Source organism: Rhipicephalus sanguineus, chromosome 1, assembly GCF_013339695.2.
Source record: "Rhipicephalus sanguineus isolate Rsan-2018 chromosome 1, BIME_Rsan_1.4, whole genome shotgun sequence".
Taxonomy (NCBI): domain Eukaryota; kingdom Metazoa; phylum Arthropoda; class Arachnida; order Ixodida; family Ixodidae; genus Rhipicephalus; species Rhipicephalus sanguineus.
Genome location: NC_051176.1, coordinates 282078026 through 282097150, shown reverse-complemented (window position 1 = coordinate 282097150; position 19125 = coordinate 282078026). Strand labels below are relative to the sequence as shown.

General features: G+C 43.7%; 1 protein-coding gene across 1 annotated transcript in view; it reads left to right on the top strand.

Moving 5' to 3' along the window:
• Positions 1 to 19125, top strand: part of LOC119379130 (huntingtin) — a 196346-nt gene that overhangs the window by 135219 nt on the left and 42002 nt on the right. The window contains exons 41-50 of the mRNA XM_037648317.2: positions 3046 to 3174; positions 6994 to 7171; positions 7282 to 7344; positions 8034 to 8156; positions 9334 to 9510; positions 11108 to 11199; positions 11646 to 11800; positions 12582 to 12650; positions 12711 to 12780; positions 14267 to 14539. Of these exons, the coding sequence (XP_037504245.1) occupies positions 3046 to 3174; positions 6994 to 7171; positions 7282 to 7344; positions 8034 to 8156; positions 9334 to 9510; positions 11108 to 11199; positions 11646 to 11800; positions 12582 to 12650; positions 12711 to 12780; positions 14267 to 14539 (1329 nt within the window). The remainder of the gene's footprint in view (positions 1 to 3045; positions 3175 to 6993; positions 7172 to 7281; positions 7345 to 8033; positions 8157 to 9333; positions 9511 to 11107; positions 11200 to 11645; positions 11801 to 12581; positions 12651 to 12710; positions 12781 to 14266; positions 14540 to 19125) is intronic.

The window sequence follows — 19125 nt, the reverse complement described above, 5'->3', positions numbered from 1 at the left end:
GATGGCTCCCACGTGGTTAGCGTGAGGTGACTTAAATCGAAAAAGAAGCAAGTTTGCCACAGCCGCTGAAGCCTTGGTCGCCAGCAACGCGATTGTGGTAAGATTCTGGATGGCGACCACGCCTTTCTGAAAGCCCTTGGCCGTTTCAGTTGTTCACGAACAGCGTTTTCGCTCCTTTGCGTTGCACATTTGTGGCGTATCGTGCTCGGCACACTCCGAGGATTGTCCGAATTAACTGGGTTGTGGCCAAATATGACCAAATTAACGAGAGTTTGATGCCATTAAACAATGCATATGCTACCGGGACCAGAGAACAAGTCCGAATTATCCAATTTTCCGAATTAATGAGGGTTGAATTAAGGAGCTTTTACTGTAGCTAGTTTTTGGTCACCTTATCAACAACTTAGGCTTTTTGAAGCTAACTTGTTTTAGTGACTTCTTTAGTGACACATACAGCCAGTAACTGCTCTAGTAAATTTCCACAAGGGACTATTCTAAGGTTAGCATTTCACCCCCTTTCATCCAAAGGAGCATATATAGTACTACTCCATTAGTTGCTGCTTCTAGAAACATACTGAGGAGCTGAGTAGTGAGCTATGTCATGTTTCTTTGAGGCTCTGCTGAACACATTTAAAGTCTAATAATATGTATTTTACATCCACACTTTCTTTGTAATGTGCATATTTGACCAGAAGGCCTTTCACCTTCTCTAAGCAGCATGGCAGTCATCCTGATAATGAACGGCCTTGGTTAGTATGCTTCACAGCACATCAGTTAGTTCTATCCTATGTTTGTATTCTTCACCACATTACGTGACTGTGTTTCATTGAAGCTTACTTAAGCAAATTCATTATTACAAAGTGCAAATAAAATCCCTGCTGTGCAAAATTTTTAAACATGCTCATTGCTAATTTTTTCCCCATGGCTTGCGCTGCCCTCCATATTCAATACCCTTTTTGATAGCATCTGCTAGGACTGTGCTGCTTCGTTGGCATAAATCTTTTTGAAAGCACGAACGAGTGCAGTAAGGTTAAGAGAAGCACACCTGCAGTGGTGCAGCGCAGTGAAATGTTCAGTATATCGAATATGGAGGAAAACGAGAGTTTACACATAGTACAGGACTATACTTTTGCTTGGGATTTCCAAGAGAATGTTACAACTGTTCGACATGGCAAATACAGTCGAACATGGATATATTGAACTCGAAGGGGATCGCGAATTAGTTCGATATATGAAAAATTCGATATAAAAAAATACAGGCCCCGAGACCTTACCAGTGGCGGACGATCACCCACAATCGGCGCATTTAAGAATGACAGCTAATTCCACACACACGATGCAACAGAATGTTTTATTTGCGCGAAAAAAATCGCTTATCTTGGCCTGCTTCTTCGTCTTCGAAATGAAGTTGAAGACGCTGGCCTCGATCTTATCGAGGCTCTCCAGGTGCGACAGCCCGGTTCACTCCATGTCGCTGCAAAAATGGCGAATTGAGCCGAACGCTGCCGCCACTTCAGCGGCAAAGTACGCGCATGTAGCCGCTGCCTCGTACGAACGACCTTGGTCGCCACTTGAGCTGTTGGCCTGGACATCCTGGGTTCCTGTGACTGCAGCTACAATGTCCTCGTCAGCGAGGCTCGCAACAGCCTGAACATTGCAGTCCGCTTCCTCAAAATTGTCCGCAGACACTTCGGATGGAACAGCAGCCGGGAAGAGGGACAACAACTCATGAAATGCGTAGTCTATGCGCTTGTCGTCGCCGTCTTTACTGGGTTCCCCAAGTTCCACCGTCATGAAGCCTGCCTTCCGGAAGCATTTGGCCACTGTGTCCGTCTTCACGTCTCACAAGGTGCCCGTCACCATTTGAATGGCACCAAGCAGGTCAACCTTCAGCTCGGTGCCCATGCGGAGGTTGACCAGCAGCCTATCAAGGAGTCGCCTCCTGTAGGCCACCTTGAAAGACTTGATGATGCCCTGGTCGAGTGGTTGCAGCTTCGCTGTCGTGTTGGCCAGCAGAAACTTCAGCTAGATGTTTTTGAACTCGCAGGGGAGCACGCACGCAAAAGAGGAATGCGGTGGTATGCGACAACTCACGGAAGGGAACTCCGCCAACAAAGCCCTCGCGATCACTCGCGATGGCGGCGATGGCTACCCGGGCGCCCGGGCTACCTGCGAGGGCAGCAGCGATGTACGAATGGTGCGAGCTGTGGTTGGCTGATCAAAACTCACAAAACAGCAACAAAAAAAAAGAAAGAAAAGGCGAAAGGAGGAGGCCGCCAGCTTCTCCGTTCCTGCTCTGAAAAAAAAAAAAAAAAGGCTAAAAGAGGAGGCCGCCGGCTCCTTCGTTCCTGCTCTCCAAGCCAACGGTAACGCGGAGAAAGCATGAGAAAGAGAGAGAGAGAGAGAGAGAGAAAAAAAGTCGTTCCACAAGTTGGAGAACGCACCCAACAGTAGTACAGTCCGAGCCCTCTCGCCCTCACGTTTTTCAAGCGTTTCAGGTGTCTGCTGAGGCGCGGTGCCGCGAGGGTCGCGGGGCTCAGCGAGTGCCGAAGCGCGCCTTCCAGCTCACACGACGTTCGATATATCCGATGGCGGGTAAAAATAGTGTTCTATATAGACGTGCGAATTTGTATACTTTTACAAAGGATTTTCAAGGGAATAATTTACGAGTTCGATATAGCCGAAAATTCGATATAGTATGTGGGTTCCATATATCCGTGTTCGACTGTATTTTGATATATCCTGCTTTGACTGTTCATGGCACAGACAAACCAACAAGGACTCAAAACTCAGAGTGACGTTTCTTACCAACCACCGAGTTCAGAAAGCAAAAATGGATACTTCACCCTACCAAACAGGTGTAACTGCTCTGTGGCCATGAAGCATGTGGGAAGTTCAACAGCCCCATTGTTTCTACCATAAATTCCAGTAGGGCTTTGGTTACACTGTGGACTTTCTCAAGTTAGAACTTAGAGGGCATTTGCTATGTCACTGCATTGTGGAAACTGTGTTTACGACTGTCTGCTCTAAATGATTACGACACAGGTGTGGGATATGCTGTGCTGGCTGGCACCACCTGTGACCACATACCTGGATGGCCTGGCAGCCTTAGCTGCTGATATGCCGATCGATAGTCTTGAGGATGTGGCCAGGTTTGCCGTGCTCTGTGCTGAGGTGGGTGGTGCACTTTACTGCAGTATATACACCTTTTCATAGAAGGCTCCCTGGGCACTGCCATAATCCCCTCTGGGCTGTGGTGAATAGGCGTGATTCCCGAAAAACGCACTGCCAAGGCACTGATATCAGCACTTGTACTCTCGTGCCACAGTCCAGGAAGGAGGTGTTTCATCTCTCCTGTGAAAAAGTCTATATGTGCCTCCTTGTTTTCTAATAATGACATATGAATAGCAAAGAATTCAGATGAATGCTAATGGAATGTATACTACCATTAATTCATCTTTACCTAATTCTTCTTTTCACTTAAAGCAACATTGAGTTTTGCTTTTGTGATATGTATTGTAGGCCACATCATTTTTAGGCCAATGGTTCTCACCCATGGATGTGTTGAGGACCCCTTGTGGACCAGTGGAAGTGATGGAAGACCCCTTTTTAAACCTTTTTAATCACTGGCTTGACTCAACATAAGAACATAACAAAAGATAGACGTTGTGTTCTTACGTTGAGTCAAGCCAGTGATTGAAAAGGTTTAAGATGAATTCCCCTGGCTTTGGAATATTTTCTCATGGACGACCCCTTGCAGTGAGACAAGGGGGGCTGGTTATAAATTAGCACCACATGTAGCATGAAATAGGTTCCTTTTATTGTTACCTGGCAAAGAATGGTGTAACACAAGTGCCACGTCAATTCAGTCTCGACAGCTTGTCACTAAGTTGTGCAGTCTGCAGCCACACATTCAACATGTTTCTAGCCGTGTTTGCTTCTCACGTATGCAAGCCTAAAAAATCATGCTCACATGCGTATGTCTTTGAAACTGCAAAAAAAGCTTTACAGCCATCTTATGGAGAAGGACAAACATATCTGCATTCCCTAGTCAGTATACGTCAAGGCTTGCAGTGGTAAACTTTGCCGTCATCTGTTTTCCTGAAGCTCCACCAACTAATTTTCAGCTTCAACATGTTCATGTGCAAAGAAGGCTATACCAGCTTCATAAGTGGCCACAAGCCATGCGTCAGGGGCAGATTCTGGGAAGTAGTTCATAATGTGGCACCTTGAGGTGCTCAGGTGGGCTGCAATTATGGCTCTGTCACTCCCAGATACTGCCCCAGAGCCAATAAATGACAGAGTGTAGGTAATGTAGCTGCCACGTGGTGCCGCAACAGGTTACTGCAATTTGGGATTTCGTGCTAAAAAATGCACGTTTTTTTCGTTACCTGCTCTAAATTTGGATTTTTGTGCTCCAAAAGCGACATTTTGCTGCTCCAAAAATTGCTCCAAATCCTGTTTCGGCTGTTGCACCCCTGCACCATTGTCATCTGGAACTTCTTTAAAGTCTTCCTCTGGGGCATTCACAAAGTCCTGCAGTAAATCTTAAATGCCTTGATATTCCCCTGTCGTGAGGCTGAAGTTTTGCTGTTGTGTTCAATGGACAACATCTGACTTCGATGTTCTTCAGCTGGCAGGTGGTGTGATGCACCAAGCAATTGTCTAAGCAAGAGACACGCCCGGTGGTCAGACTTCCCAATTGACATCTCTGTCCTGGAGCCACTTCGAGAAATGCTTACGGGTCATGCATGCTTTTCTGTTGAAACTGTAGCGCACTTGGAGGTTCCTGCAATTCTTCATGTACCACGAGTGGCTTGAGTATGCATGATCCGTCCATGCTCACCATTAACAGGATCGTAACACGCGCTTTACTCATCTTATCGCCATGGCTTGTGCTGCCATGTAGGTTGAGGGACTTGCTTGGCAGCATCTGCCAGAAAAATCCAGTTGCGTCAGCATTAAAAGTGCCTGAAGGAGAAAACATCGCACTGATTTCCGGCCACTCCTCAGAAAGCCATTTTTCCTTGTCATGGCCAGTGACAGCTCACTTTCCCCCAAAATCACTTTTCTGATGTTGCCGCAGCAGTTTTTGCAACAGTGGAGCCAACCACTTCTGCCACAAAGGTTGTCCTCTATGAATACAATTGCAAAGCACCTTACCTTCTCAGTTAGCATTAGACTATGCACAGGGATATTTTTGGCACGGACATCGACAAACCACTTGTGCAGGACTTTTTTGGTCTTGAGAAATGTCAGAGGTCACAGACAACAAGCTCCCAGATGGCTATGCTCCTCTGTCCTCTCCTTGATTTTGGCACCGTTTCAGAGATGCAGTGCCAAAATGCTTGTTGGGCCCACTTGCTCCTGCCTGCTGCGTAGTTTTCCAAGCAGAGAGAGCAAGCAATTTTTGGTTGTCATTGACACACAATTTTAAGTTCCCTGCAGTGTGTAGGGCAATATTTGGCTTATATGTTCACATGAGCCTTGACTATGTTTTCTGATTATGTTGAAAAAGTGTTGCACGGCCCCTTCAAAACATACAAGGTTCATTATAAAAGTAATGCACATTTTCTGGAAAAAGTAGATTTATTGATCAGACCTGTACAAATGGTTAAAATTCTTCAAAATACTCTCCACCTGTGTCAATACACTTGCGGAGACGTGTCTGCCACGCCTGGAAAGCACCCTGAAAGTCCTTGATGGGAATGTCTCTCAGGAACGTTATAACATGCTTTTAGATGTTTTCCACAATCTCGCAATGCTTTCCTTTCAACTCTCTCTTCAGTCGGGGAAACAAACAAAAAAAAAAAAGTCGCACGGAGCCAAGTCGGGACTGTAAGGGGGATGGGGGACCACAGGGGTGTTGCTCCGGGCCAGGAAGTTGGTAACGAAAGACTTGTGGCTGGGGGCATTTTCATGGTTGAGCTTGACCATGTCTGATGTCAGCCCTCACGCGTGCGACCCGGTGTTTCAATCTCTTGAGCACCTCCAGGTAAAAGGACGATTGAAAGTTTCTCCCTGTGGTATAAACTCAAACTGGACAATTCCTCAGGCATCAAAGAAGACAATGAGCATCGTTTTGATGGGAGACTTGCTCATAGCACTTTCTTGGGGCGGGGGTTGATTTTATGTGCCACTCATGCTCTGCCTTTTTGATTCTGAGTCGTACTCAAACATCCAGGATTCGTCTCCGATTACAACAGAGTTAAGAAAGTCCGGCTCATTTTGAATCAAATCCAACAATTCTTGACAGCGCAAAACTCTGAAGTTCTTTCTGATCTTCTGTCCACACTTTCGGCACAAGCTTCACGCAGACCTTGCACATTTGCAGAACCTCGGTCACTGTATCATGTACCGCAAATGTGGACATGTGTAGGATGTCAGCAATTTGCTAATGCTCAATCGACGGTCGGAACGCAAAACTTCGCGCACACTATCCACGTTTTTGTCAGTTCTGGTTGCTGTTGGGCGTCCAGAACGGGGTTTGTCGGCGACCTCCTCCCGGCCCTCTGTGAACGCCTTGTGCCACCTCCCGGACTGTGACCTTGAAATGCAGTCGTCCTTGAAGGCCTCTTGAAGCATCTGGAATGTTTTGGTTGCATTCTTTTCAAGCTTCACGCAAAACTTGACAGCGTATAGATGTTCAAGCAAACTCTCCATCGCGCCGTGTTACAATGTCGAAAAAAAAAAACATTTCACATAGAGGCATGTCTTTCCGCTCACACTGCTCGTAGTAAACTGGCGACCAGCTGCGTTGGAAGGGCAGACCTCCCACCACATTACCCGTCCAGTTTTACCGCGCTGCCACCAATAGGCGCGTCACAATAAAATCATGTGCATTACTTTTATAATGGACCCTGTACTAACACAAAAAGAGCTTAGGATGACAGTAGGATTTCCACTAAAAGCTATTGGCGGTATGTGTGCATTGTTTCCGTAGGCAGTGGTTGTCTTTGTAGAGCGCTGAGCTTTTGTGACTCGGTTTTACAGGCAATACGATGGATGACAGAGACTCCTGACTACTTTTCTTGCAACAACTTGGAGGAGTTTCTGCAAGCACTGGATGCTGTGCTGAGCAGCCCAAGCCTGTCATCTCTCATTGGCCTCCAGAAGCATGTGACGTGGGTCTGTTCTATCACAACTGCCATCTATCACCTTATCAATCACTGTAAGTACATTCTTTGTCAAAAATAGGATATGCTGCTGCTGTTTGTATGGAATTTCTGTTGGGATTTCATTTTTTACTTATCTCTCATGACCTTTTTTCACTTCTTTCAGTAAAAGGCTGGAAAAGCTTCCCGGTAAAGGTAGTGCCTCGAAAAACTAGAGGCAGTTCCCCAGGTGTGTATAATACACATTTAAACATTAAGTCTAAACTTAATGGCATTTGACCTGATGATGTAGATAACAATGACTTCTGAAATGAGCAATATTAGGATGATAAAAAATAAACACCCATTTTTCTCGTCTAATATGTGTTCAAGGCTGGTGAAATGTAGAAAAATAAGCATACTATGGTGCCATTAGTTTGAGTTTGTTGCTGTCTTTTACAATGTTGCAATCGACCATAGCGACTTGCATTACGTGTTGTACCCCAAAAAGCAATGTGGCACCTGTCATGTCAGAGCCATTGCAATTCTGAATGGAATTGCTCTATAGTGTGACTGGGAAATAACACGAGATTTTTTAGAAGTCGTGTACAAAACATTTTTTACATGATAGATGCTATTTCCAATGTTTCATGTATACTTACTACACTGAGATAGCTGTGGCATTGAGAGTATGCATTTCTCAGTCGAATGAGTTCTGGCGAAGGTGACAAATGGCATTAAGGTGAATGTAATTTGATTTGCCTGTGTGGCACCACACAGATGGCATTAAATCCTAAGACATTGGGAAGTTAACGCCATTTTCTGTGCCCGTGTGGCATGGGTATAACTCTACACAGAGAGTTACATAGTCGTTTTACCGTTGTCACTTCATGCTTGTGGCAAACAACTGATCAGTTAAGTTTCTTTCTTTGTGTGCAGAATATGTGCATGTACAGCAGGCCTGTGTTCACGTAGCTGAGCTTGTAGGCTGGCTGGAACGTTCAGGAAGGGAAGCTCATATCCCTGTATTTATAAAAACTACGTTGCACAGAGTGATCAAAGGTAAGTTTTTCCTCCATTCATCATTGTTGGCGTATCAGTATAGTACTAGCTTAGTTACTGCTGATGATTAAATAGCAGTGACTTTTCTTTTTACTTGGAATCAAAGTTACCAAGACCCTGCATTGCTTTTTAACGAAATTGCACAAGGCCTTATGCATAAAGGAACGTTATCTGCGAGAATTTCTAAAAGGTATTTCATATCATAGAGTCATTGATTAAGGAATATAATCTTTCTTTGCAAGCTTCTCTTACCTTTTTCATCTTTCTAGTATGTCTAGGTGATATCAGTTATACGAGCAACAATTTTCCCAGCGACATGTTGCTGTTCTGCTTACTTTTACTGCAACAGCAATTGAAGTCCAACCTACTTATAACAGTATTCAAGCTATTTAAAAAATATTATGTTTTAACTGATAATTGTTGTAGCTGGGTTACACAGAAATAACGCAGATTGAGGTGAAAGAGCTGCTGTTACAGTCCTATAATGGCTAGGTGACCTAGTATTAATTAACATTGATAGATTCTTGTCTCCTGTGCACTGGATGGTGCATGGGGTGAGAAGTGCTAAGCCACTGGTACCAGTCCTAATCGTGCTTGTGTTGTTAGATGCCTAGTTGCTGCCTAAGCTGCCAGAGTGCTTTCTTTGCTGCATCACGCAAACATGTCATAACTGCTTACAGTTAAATTTCTGTTGAAGAAGCTTGAGCACAGCACTAAATTTTTTTTTGGGGGGGGGGGGGGGTGCAATACTTCAACTTCATTGCTATTTGAAAGTACCAAGCTATTGAAGGTCTTTTTTGCATCAATGGCTATTCACCTTACATTTGCTCAGTGTAAGCTATGTATGCATTGTCTGTCCATGGGGAAGCTGAACCTAGGAACCTGTGTATAGTATTCAAGTAATACTAATTGTATAATATTTCTAGTGGAGCATTCAGAAAATTGATTAGTACCCCTTTGTTCAAAACAGCAAATCGAATATATATCTTCTATCAAAGACCCAAGTGTTTGAACATCCCTACTGAACACTGAAATTGTGTAATCTAATAAAGTTCAAGTTTTTCTCTCTCTTCTTCTTCTTCTTATAACTTTAAACCTGGGAAATTGATAGCATTTTCTAAATCTGTGCTAATATAAAAATCAGAGTCAGTGAGAGTATGTTTTACTTAATTCATAGGTGTGGCTCGCCTACCGCTGGTGAACAGTTTTGTTCGGACACCACCCATCATGTGGCAGATGAACTGGGTACCTCATGTGAGTGGAGAGTGGCACACTGTTGTCCCGCCACCCCCAGCTGACTTCTTGCTGGACCGAGACCTGCTGCAAGAATACATATATCGTGTGAACCTACTGGGTATGTGACCATACATATGAGCCACACATCATAATTGTATGGCATTCAGGTGCAAATGTGTTTCATTATTTGGAAAAAGTCATCCTTGAAAAGATTTACTCTGTAACTGGCATTCTAACTGTTAAAGGGGCCCTGCACCAAAATTTCCCCCCAATAGTTTTACATTGCAACGCGTTCCTAGCATCGTCCTGAGACGAATGCAAAAAGTTTTTTGGTGGTAGATGCATGCATGCAGAAGTTATTGAACTTACCAATTCAGAAGAAAAGCAGACGACAGAAATCGGCATACCCTTTCGTATTTCACTCTCACAGTGATGTGTCAGGCTGGTTTTGTCTGGTTACAGTCAGAACGCAGCTTACATTTTCCTCTATTTTGCTATACTGTAACTCTGCAGCATATGGTGGCCTTCCTGGCATAAGCGGGCACCACACTTTTTGACTTATTTGGTGCCACACAAGTTAGCAGACGACTCTATGTTGACAAAAGGGAGGTCATAATGCGTTAGAAACGATGAGCTGTTCTGACTGGACGGACTTTGAACGCAAGCTCCCACAAAGAAGTGACATGCGATGTGTCGTTGTTGCACGATGACACACCGCTAAGTAGGAGTTCCAGGAATGCCACCGGGGCCAATGCCACATGAGGACAGCGACGAGGACCATGCAGGAACGCCAAGTGGAACGTGGTGGAATGATGAATACGCAGACACTCAAGTTGACTGAACAGAATAATGGTGGCAGCTGAAAACTATAACACCAGCAGGTGACAGTGCAGGGAAATTTTGTGTTTTGCTATGGAGAAATGGATGAAAATGGATGGTTTCACCCTGATGCAGAAATGCAAATTACGGTGAATTGGTGAAGGCTGTGATTTGCGTACAGCGTTTAACAGCGTTACCTGTGTCACAGTTGCACAAAAATTTTAATTGATGCACCAATTGGTGTCTTTTTTGCAGCTCTAACAAGTATTAAATACAACATAACTTGCCAATTACTTACAATGAGTACATCGCAAGCATGCACAGTATATTCATTTCCAACCAATCAATATGACCAGCATAAGGTCAGCGATACCTCGCTTCCTGCAGCAGAAATTACTGATGTAAGACGGTGCCGTCGGCGCGAACACCCGCTTCAGAAATAAAATATAAAACGCTTTGCTCTCTCCGATTTCACTGGTGCCACAACAGTCATCAAGACCCACAGCAAGCAAACGGCCGATAAAAACGACATGCTTAATTTTGGGTGCAGGACCCCTTTAATCTTTCGTGTACTTATAGTACACATGCTAGTACTAAGTAGATAAATCAAAACATCACACTAAAGAAGAACTGATGTGGTACATTATTACCCATATTTGCAGTGTAACCTTGTTCTGTAATCACGAAGTTAGTTTGTTTACATGACATAACTTAACTTCCTTGACACTTGCCGCCAAAACCGTACTCATGCCAGCAATAACGCATTAGCTAATGTTGCACTGTAAAAATGTATTATCATTACATTCTCTTTTTCCACACATCAATATTTATATATAGTGTGTGCATATTTCAGATATTTTTGTCAAAATAGGCTGTGTATACTTTTATTCCTCCAGGTTGGATTTCACGACAGCAGTTTGAAGAAACATGGATGGCACTCTTGGGTGTTCTCAATACATCTCCATCTGCAGAACAGGAGACAGCTGAGGTTTGAAATTTTTTTCTTTCTTTCAGTCTTTATTTATTTATTTATTTATTTATTTATTTATTTATTTATTTATTTATTTATTTATCTATCTGGACTTATATGTGTTTTTATTGGCTTATTTATTTATTTATTTATTTATCTATCTGGACTTATATGTGTTTTTTATTGGCTAATGTTAAACATTGCTGTACAGAAAGAAGGCACTTTATTAATGTCCTTGATGCAAAGGAGTGTGCATGCATTCATCCTTGAAATAATGTTTTTTCTGTCTGCTTCTACACCCTAATGGGACATGGTTGACTTTGATTGCAGAGGGTGCTTACAGTAAGCCACAAACACTGTTTCCTTTTGCTTCATTTCTTGTTGCTACTGCTCACACCAAAGCAGAAGTTTGTAGTTATTGAGGCTTTCCGATTCATTGGGGATGGTTTGGGTTGCCTCCACAGGACGAGCAAGAGCGAGTGGCCGTGCAGTGTCTCTCGGTACGCTGCATCACCAGCTTGCTGCTGCAGTCGCTGCAGCTGCCTCAGCCTGGTAACCCTCACAGCAGCACCCTACTGCACCAACCACGGGATAAGCCCTTTGCCTTTGTCCACACACGGTGAGTTTTCTGTGCTTTCAAGGCTATTTTGGCAGCATCCAAAATCAGCAAGGCATTTCATACTCGGTAACTACCCTGTGTCCTTGTCATTTGGCACTTTGTTTTCTTAATCTAAGCACTACTGTCACACTGTTTCCTACCAATTCCAAAATCATTAACAATAGTTAAACACAAGCAAAGTCAAAGGTTTTTGCGCTGAGGGACATTGGAAGTTATTTTTGGCAACACAGCACGATGCAAAAGCTGCATTTCTGTAGTGAGGTAAAGAGCTTTATACTAGTAGGGATAAAAATTTCATTCCAAGTGGCTAAGAAATCGCCAGGCTCTGAGAACAGGTTAAAGATGTGTGTGTGGATCTGTGCATAATGTGTCACTGTCAAGTTGAAAATACCCTAATACCCACAACATAAAAAAAAATATAGCGTCAAGAAGTTTGATTTGTGCTATTAACAATGCAGGCAGGTAGTAATTTTTTTAAAATTCTTAGTTCATCATTATTGATAAACATAATTTTGTTTCTCTTTTTAGCATACTGTACTAGTGCTGCCTGGTAGCAGCGATTCAATGTCTTTTGCTTTGTGTTTCGTTGTGATGCTGTAGCTCCCACAGATGCCACAATGTGGGGTTGCAGCAGGGTGCCAGATCAGGAGGACCAGCGCAGCAGGCTTCTAAAATGGACTGCCCATGCTATGCTTGCGTATTGTAGTGTTTGTGGCGTGAACATTATATAGGTACTAAAAAAGTAATTTAAGTCATTTTTGTGTGTTTCTTGGCTTTTCAGGTGTGGAAAGCGACTGCAGGCTGTTCGAACCCCAGTTCATGAAGCTCTTCTGAAGATGCTAAAACTGAAGTATGAACACCTCACTTCTTTTTACAGGGCTGAGTTACCGATTCACGTGTCTTATTGCAGCACCAGCATGGCCTGGGGACGTTCCAACATTGAGAAAATGTGCCGCCACACTGAATACTCACTCGGTCAGGTACGATGTAAATTTGCAGTGACAAATTCAAAACATGTTCTTATTCATCACTTAAAAAATAAATCGAAAGTTATCTGAAATGAAATTCTAAAAATTATAGGCCTCGGATTCGGTACTCACATTATCTGAGAATAAGGCTTAGTCATCTACTGTTGGTTTCTTTTGCATGCCACCTTGTTTTGAAACCGCCTCAGTGAATTGTAGACAGTGGCATTATTCTGCCAACCACAAGCTTACGGGTTTGTTTCCCACTCACTGCAGCCATACTCCAATGGCAGCAGAGTGCTGTAATGCCCATTTGCTGAGATTTTGGCACACTTTAACATCACTTGATCAGTAATAATCTAGAGCCCTCGATTGTTTCTCATAGCCTATATCTGTAGCTTTGATCGGCACAAATGCCTTAAGTTGATAGATTCTCCTGATTTGAGTATTTATTACGCATTTTTTGCAAGTCTGTATAATAGAAACACGCATAATTTTCCTATGTTAATTTTTGTACAAAAGTACATATACATGTGCATGTAATTGTTCACAGCACTGTTCATTCTGTGACACTTCTAATCTTATGTGTACTTAGCTACATATCTCTGCTCGATGTCAGAACCTTCTCATTTCACTCACAGTAATTGCCTTGAAAATGTACAATTCACAAGTGTCAAGATTTATACAGCTACATTAACTTATCTAACATACGTGTTCTTGTACCTGTATAGTGGTTTACAGATATCTTGGGCTCTTGCCCGTTTCCACAATTTCTTTAATAATCCACTCATTGATATGTTTTGTTTCATCAGATCATAATAGTCGTCACAGATCACTTAATCGTCATATAAAGTTGATTGAAATAAATAAAATTCATTGATTACATTTGAAATTCATTAATTTGATCTTGACAGGACTGACAAAATTGGTCTAAATACCTGGCTGGTCAAACTAAACAAGAGGCAGAATAAACACAGAAACACACCTGTGGCAGTATTTTCCCTGATTCTAATACATCTCCAAATTGAATGGGCAGGCAGTGTTTATTGGCCAAAGTAGAAAAATAATGTAAAAATGGTATTAGAGCTGTAAAACAAAGTAGAAACTTAATGTGCACCCAATTATTCAGCAATGAAGCATAGTGTATATACCTTCAACATTGACAATAAGAAAAATATGTGATCACCAAGCTCTACTTTCACAGAATAGAAATATGTTTACCTCAAATGCATCGTTGTCACTTTCTAGACACCACCTTATTGCTGTCTATGAGGAACCACAACAATTGCATAATTTTTTTCATGCTGTACACCACATTAAGACACTGAGCTGATTATTTTTACAAATGTAACAAATAATAAGAAGCAAATCTTTGCATGTGTGATCACTCTTCCAAAGAGTAAGTTGCATGCTCAAAGAGCTTTCAGTGCATTTAAAACATGTGTTGTCCCCTTTGTGTGCTCACTGGGTTGTTTGAAAAAAATGTCTTCATTTCTGACAGGTTTCAGTTGAGTACATGTGTGTAGCAGTGGGCCTGGCAGAAGGGGCTGACATGACAAGCACATCATCACCCTTGTCTTCATCTTCATCATCCTCATCGAGCCAGTACTCTCCACCTGGTGGCAGCGTGGGCTGTCTGCGACGTGAAGCCAGCCTGGCTGCTGCAGGGCTAGACCTACGTTCTTGCCTGCACTTCCTTCTTGACCTGTACACCCAGTGGCTGGGTCCACCTGATGCCATAGGCCAGCCACTTCTCACCGAGACCATTCGATCGGTGAGCGGACATTGATGCCCTGCTGTTGATGGCTCAAATGATTACCATTTTAACTGTGCTTGCATCTTTAACAACTGCCCTCTGCCTATCCATCTGTTTTGGCCTGTTGTACTACTGTATAATAGTGACATATCCATGACATAGGAAATGCTAAAGAGAATTGTAGCAGTACACCATCTCAGGATGGCATTGCATCATGGAAGCATTGTCCGATAGTTGTAGGTTTGCTCCATACCACCAGCAAGTTGTTTTATCACCCGCTTGAGTTTCTTTCCATTTATGTCATAATTGTTACACTACAGTTAAAAAGTGCAAATAATGTCTCCTTCGAATTATGCATCTCATGCTCCACCAATTGAGCTAGGGTGGCCATTTCCTTATCCACATTATTGGGTATTTAATGTTTGTGTAATTATGGGAGTGTTAGCCAGCACCACTCATAACAATGGCAGCGAATACAGTCGATCCCGGATATATCGAACTTGAAGGGGACCGCGAAATAGTTCGATATATCGATAATTCGAAATACGAAATATGCGTATGTAAGGCTTTAATTAAGGCACTGCAGGCCTCGACACAGTTTTCTGAAATCGTAAAAAGCGCGAACATGACGATTCGCTCACATATGCTAAAGAACAAGGCGAGAACTTCTTTTGCAAGTTAGCGCACTTTATTTCGCATGAAAAAAGTCCGTCAACTTGTCTTGCTTCTTGCGCGCCGTGAATTCATCAAGTCATCGTCAATAATATTGAAGCTTTCCAAATAAGTAAATTCAGCACCTTCCGCCACAACAGCGGTGATCGACGCTGAACGCTGATGCGAGCTCTGTAGCGCGGTAAAGGGTTTAGCGGTGGCAACGGCGACTGGCATCTTCAAACCATGCGGGTCCATTTCCGCAGCACCGGCAACGTCAGCTATGATCTCGGCATCGATGCAGTAAGAAACAGCTACGTCGTTATCTGCACCGATAAAGTCACTCACTGTGCTCCCGTCCGATACGGCGCCCGGAAACGCTAAGTCGCAAAATTCACTGACGCACCGTACGCCGTAGTCGGCGGTCATGACGCGCCCGAAGTCGTCACCTGGCACCAAGGCCCGTAAGGAAACAGTGCGCGACGGTGCTTTACTTGACGTCGTTCCAAGCACCGGTCATCATTTTCATCGCTACGAGCGGGACAATGCTTAGTTCGACTCCCGAATGACGATTTATCAAGAACAAAGTGCGAAGTACACATTCTGCAAGACACAACGCTGCACGAAGAAACATTTCTCCACCGCCGACATGTTGGCGATACCGATGGCACTTCTGGCTTTGCAGACGGCAGCCGCTACTTTGGCGAGAAATGCGAAAAAAAGCGTAGCCTCTGAGATCACCATTTTAAAACCGAAAACACTAAAAATGTTACGAGGTTGCGGATCTCGAAGGCCATGCTTTGCGGGCCCGCATGCCATCGTGTGCGAAGAGACAATGAAGGGAATGCAAACGTTACGACAAAGCTGCCAAGTCACTTCGAATTCTCATTTTGGTGCCCTCGGCAATCAGCCTCTTTGAAAAACACTAGCCCATGTGTTAAAACCTGCGGACCGCGCGTCAAATATACCGGTGAACTGACAAGCGCTGCGCAACGAACTAGAGCAACGCAATTTCGTCACCTGCGCGCGACGAGGGATTGGAACTTACAAGAACGCGGCCGAAAAATGATCAATAGTTATTAGAAAAAATTCACTTTCTGGGCTTCGGCGCGGGGCAGCATTCGATATAGCGGATGTTTCGCTGTGCGGGAGTTCGATATACGTGCACACCAACCCCATACTTTTGCAGGGGAAATTCAAGGGGATTTCTCAACTGTTCGATATAGCCAATAATTCGATATAGCCAATAATTCGATATATCCGAGTTCGATATATCCGGGATCGACTGTATTCCTTTTGTCAGATTGCGCTCATGGCATATGATCTTTACAAGCTGGCAGCTCCCCCCCCCCATAATTCACGCCTCTGATCAATGAATATTGGCTTACGAACGCTACTCCTTTGCAAGGGCATAGGAAGAAATTTGTTTCAGGAGGGGCACCTCCTTGATGTGAAGTGAGGGCCGGGCAGGCAAGTGTGGTCAATTGTCATTTTTTGCTCTGTATCCCATGGCAGAAAAAATTTCGGGGGAGGGGGGGGGGGCGGGGGGGCATGCGTGCTAGGTGTGCAACCCCCTGGCTACACCACTGGTTCTTTTTAGTATGTGTGAGTAGACGTGAGTATAAACGTGAGCCGACATAAGGCTGATAGTAATGCTGGAGTTGAGTATATAGGACCATAGGTCGGCAAAAAATGTGGAGCTCACTCGGACTCAGACTCGCCAAAATTTTCTTCAACTCGACTCACTCGGACTCAGTAAAATTGTTCTCAACCAGACTCATACTCAACTGGCCTCACTCAGACTGGAGACTCACGGCTCTATCTGAGTCTGAGTGAGCCTGAGTGAGTCGACTCATGAGTGAGCTTGCCAACCTACGACATCAATATATACAAAATGCGTTGCAGTTACATTGCTACCTATCTCATTTTCAAAAAAAAAATCTCATTTTCATTTGCACTAGTGCTCTTCAACTGTAAGAAGTAATAAAGGTGTTCAGAGAGTCTGTTTTTGTGCACTTCCTCTGGCACAGATTGTTGCTGAGACACAAAGTCTCAACTTCACAAGCCATCCTGCATCCCCGGGCTAGAGTTACAGGATTTGAATCTGCCTCTGCCAGTGCATCTTCTTCAATGCACGCTTTTTGTTCGGGATGAAAACTAGAAACAATTTCCAGATCTTACAGTGCAGCCCAGGTAATTAGCTCACTCTTACACAGCACACAGTCTTCAAACGAACTGTTGATGTCGACATCCAGCTGTTGACAGACCTCTGTCCACGACTTGGGGTCTCTCACCTCCTCGCGCTGTTCCTCTTGCTCACTTTCACCGCACAGGTGGGAAAGGCCGGATTTATGCCAGTAGTTTCGATAGTCAGATACAAATTAAGAAGTCCACAGAGGCCCCGCCCAGACTACCAAAGCGCAACTGCCGATTGCCTCCATGGCTAGTCTCGCTCATGAGTCGGACAGTGGAGTCACCAGCCATCCAGGTCGTGACGTCAGTCAAAAGTGCACACCCATTGGTGCAGGGCCCGTATTCTCAAACGATCGCAAAAGGCAATAGTATCGCGTTTGGCGACGTAGATTCTAATGCGTTCAATAACTGAAGAAACACTTGCCTGTGACGTCATTGTTGCACTGGCCGTTGGTGTTACGAATGTCTCACAACACAGGAGTGAGTGTACCGTACGAGCGCAGAGCGACCCAAGTGCGGCGTTTTCAAGTGTATGCTGGCTTCTACGCAGTGGCCAGGCTTGGCTGTGGCTACTTGAAATATAGGACGTGTTGAAAGTGCTTTCAACGTTTTTTTTGTGCGATTGTTTAATGCACAGTATAATATTTAAGGAATGCAACTTTGCGTGAAATGTATTTTCGTTGAGAGTTTAACACGGCGTACTCGGAGTTCAGCTGTAGTGTGCCGCCGCAGCGATATCGTCTCAACATCTCAGCATGTTGCCGGCTCGCAATAAGCCACGCGAACAACGCACGGTTCATGTTCCTGGGACGTTGAAACCATGAAAAAACAGGCGCTGGCAAAGAACGAGTACTGATAGCACCCCAAGGTAATGCTCGCTGAAAGCTTTAGTGCAAAAAAATGCTGCATACATACACCGAGGATTGAATACTAGAAGCTACCGCCTACGTCACTGAAATGCTAGTCTTCACCACCAACCGACGGTGGTAAGGTGTGTTCGTTTATTCCAGGCATTGCAGGAGCACCGTAGAGCACTGTCATGTTGATGGCAGGGTTGGGCAGAGATACTCTGAAAAGTATTCCGGAATACAGATATCGAAATACATGGACCGGAAGACTAAAATACAGATACTGAGATATATTTGCCTTTAGCGTAACGGGATATTTCAGAGATACTTTTGCAACATGACGAAAAAAGTATTCCGGAATACAGATTCTGCAATACAGATACTAGAATACTTCTTTTTTATTTCAAAGATGCTTGTAATCCGCAAAGACATAAGTGCAGCATAATGGTGTAAATAAAATTCCAGTTCATTGAAACTTTTAGTTTATTTGTTTATTACAGTACCCTCAGCACCATTAAGACATCACAGAGGGGGGGGGGGGCTTACAAAGTACATAATTAGTAATAATGACATAATTATCCATATCAATCGCAATTAAAAAGTACACTATTTCACAGCAACAGTAACAAGCATTGGGCACCGAAATCGACATGCTTGGTGACAACTAAATGAGCTATGCTAGAATAGCATAGTTTAAGCAAATCACTCGAATCACTAATGAACACCAGTGAATTGAGAAAAAGTATACATTTACTTTGCACATAAGATCGGCTTTGCTGAGTAGGTTGCTGTGTGAGCTTCTGAAGCAGGCTGTCTTCTAGACAGCGTCGATTCGGCCTCAGCACAAGACTCGCGAAAGAAAAAAGTCTATCTAGAGCTGCAGACGGGCACAAAATCGTGTTATAGTGAATA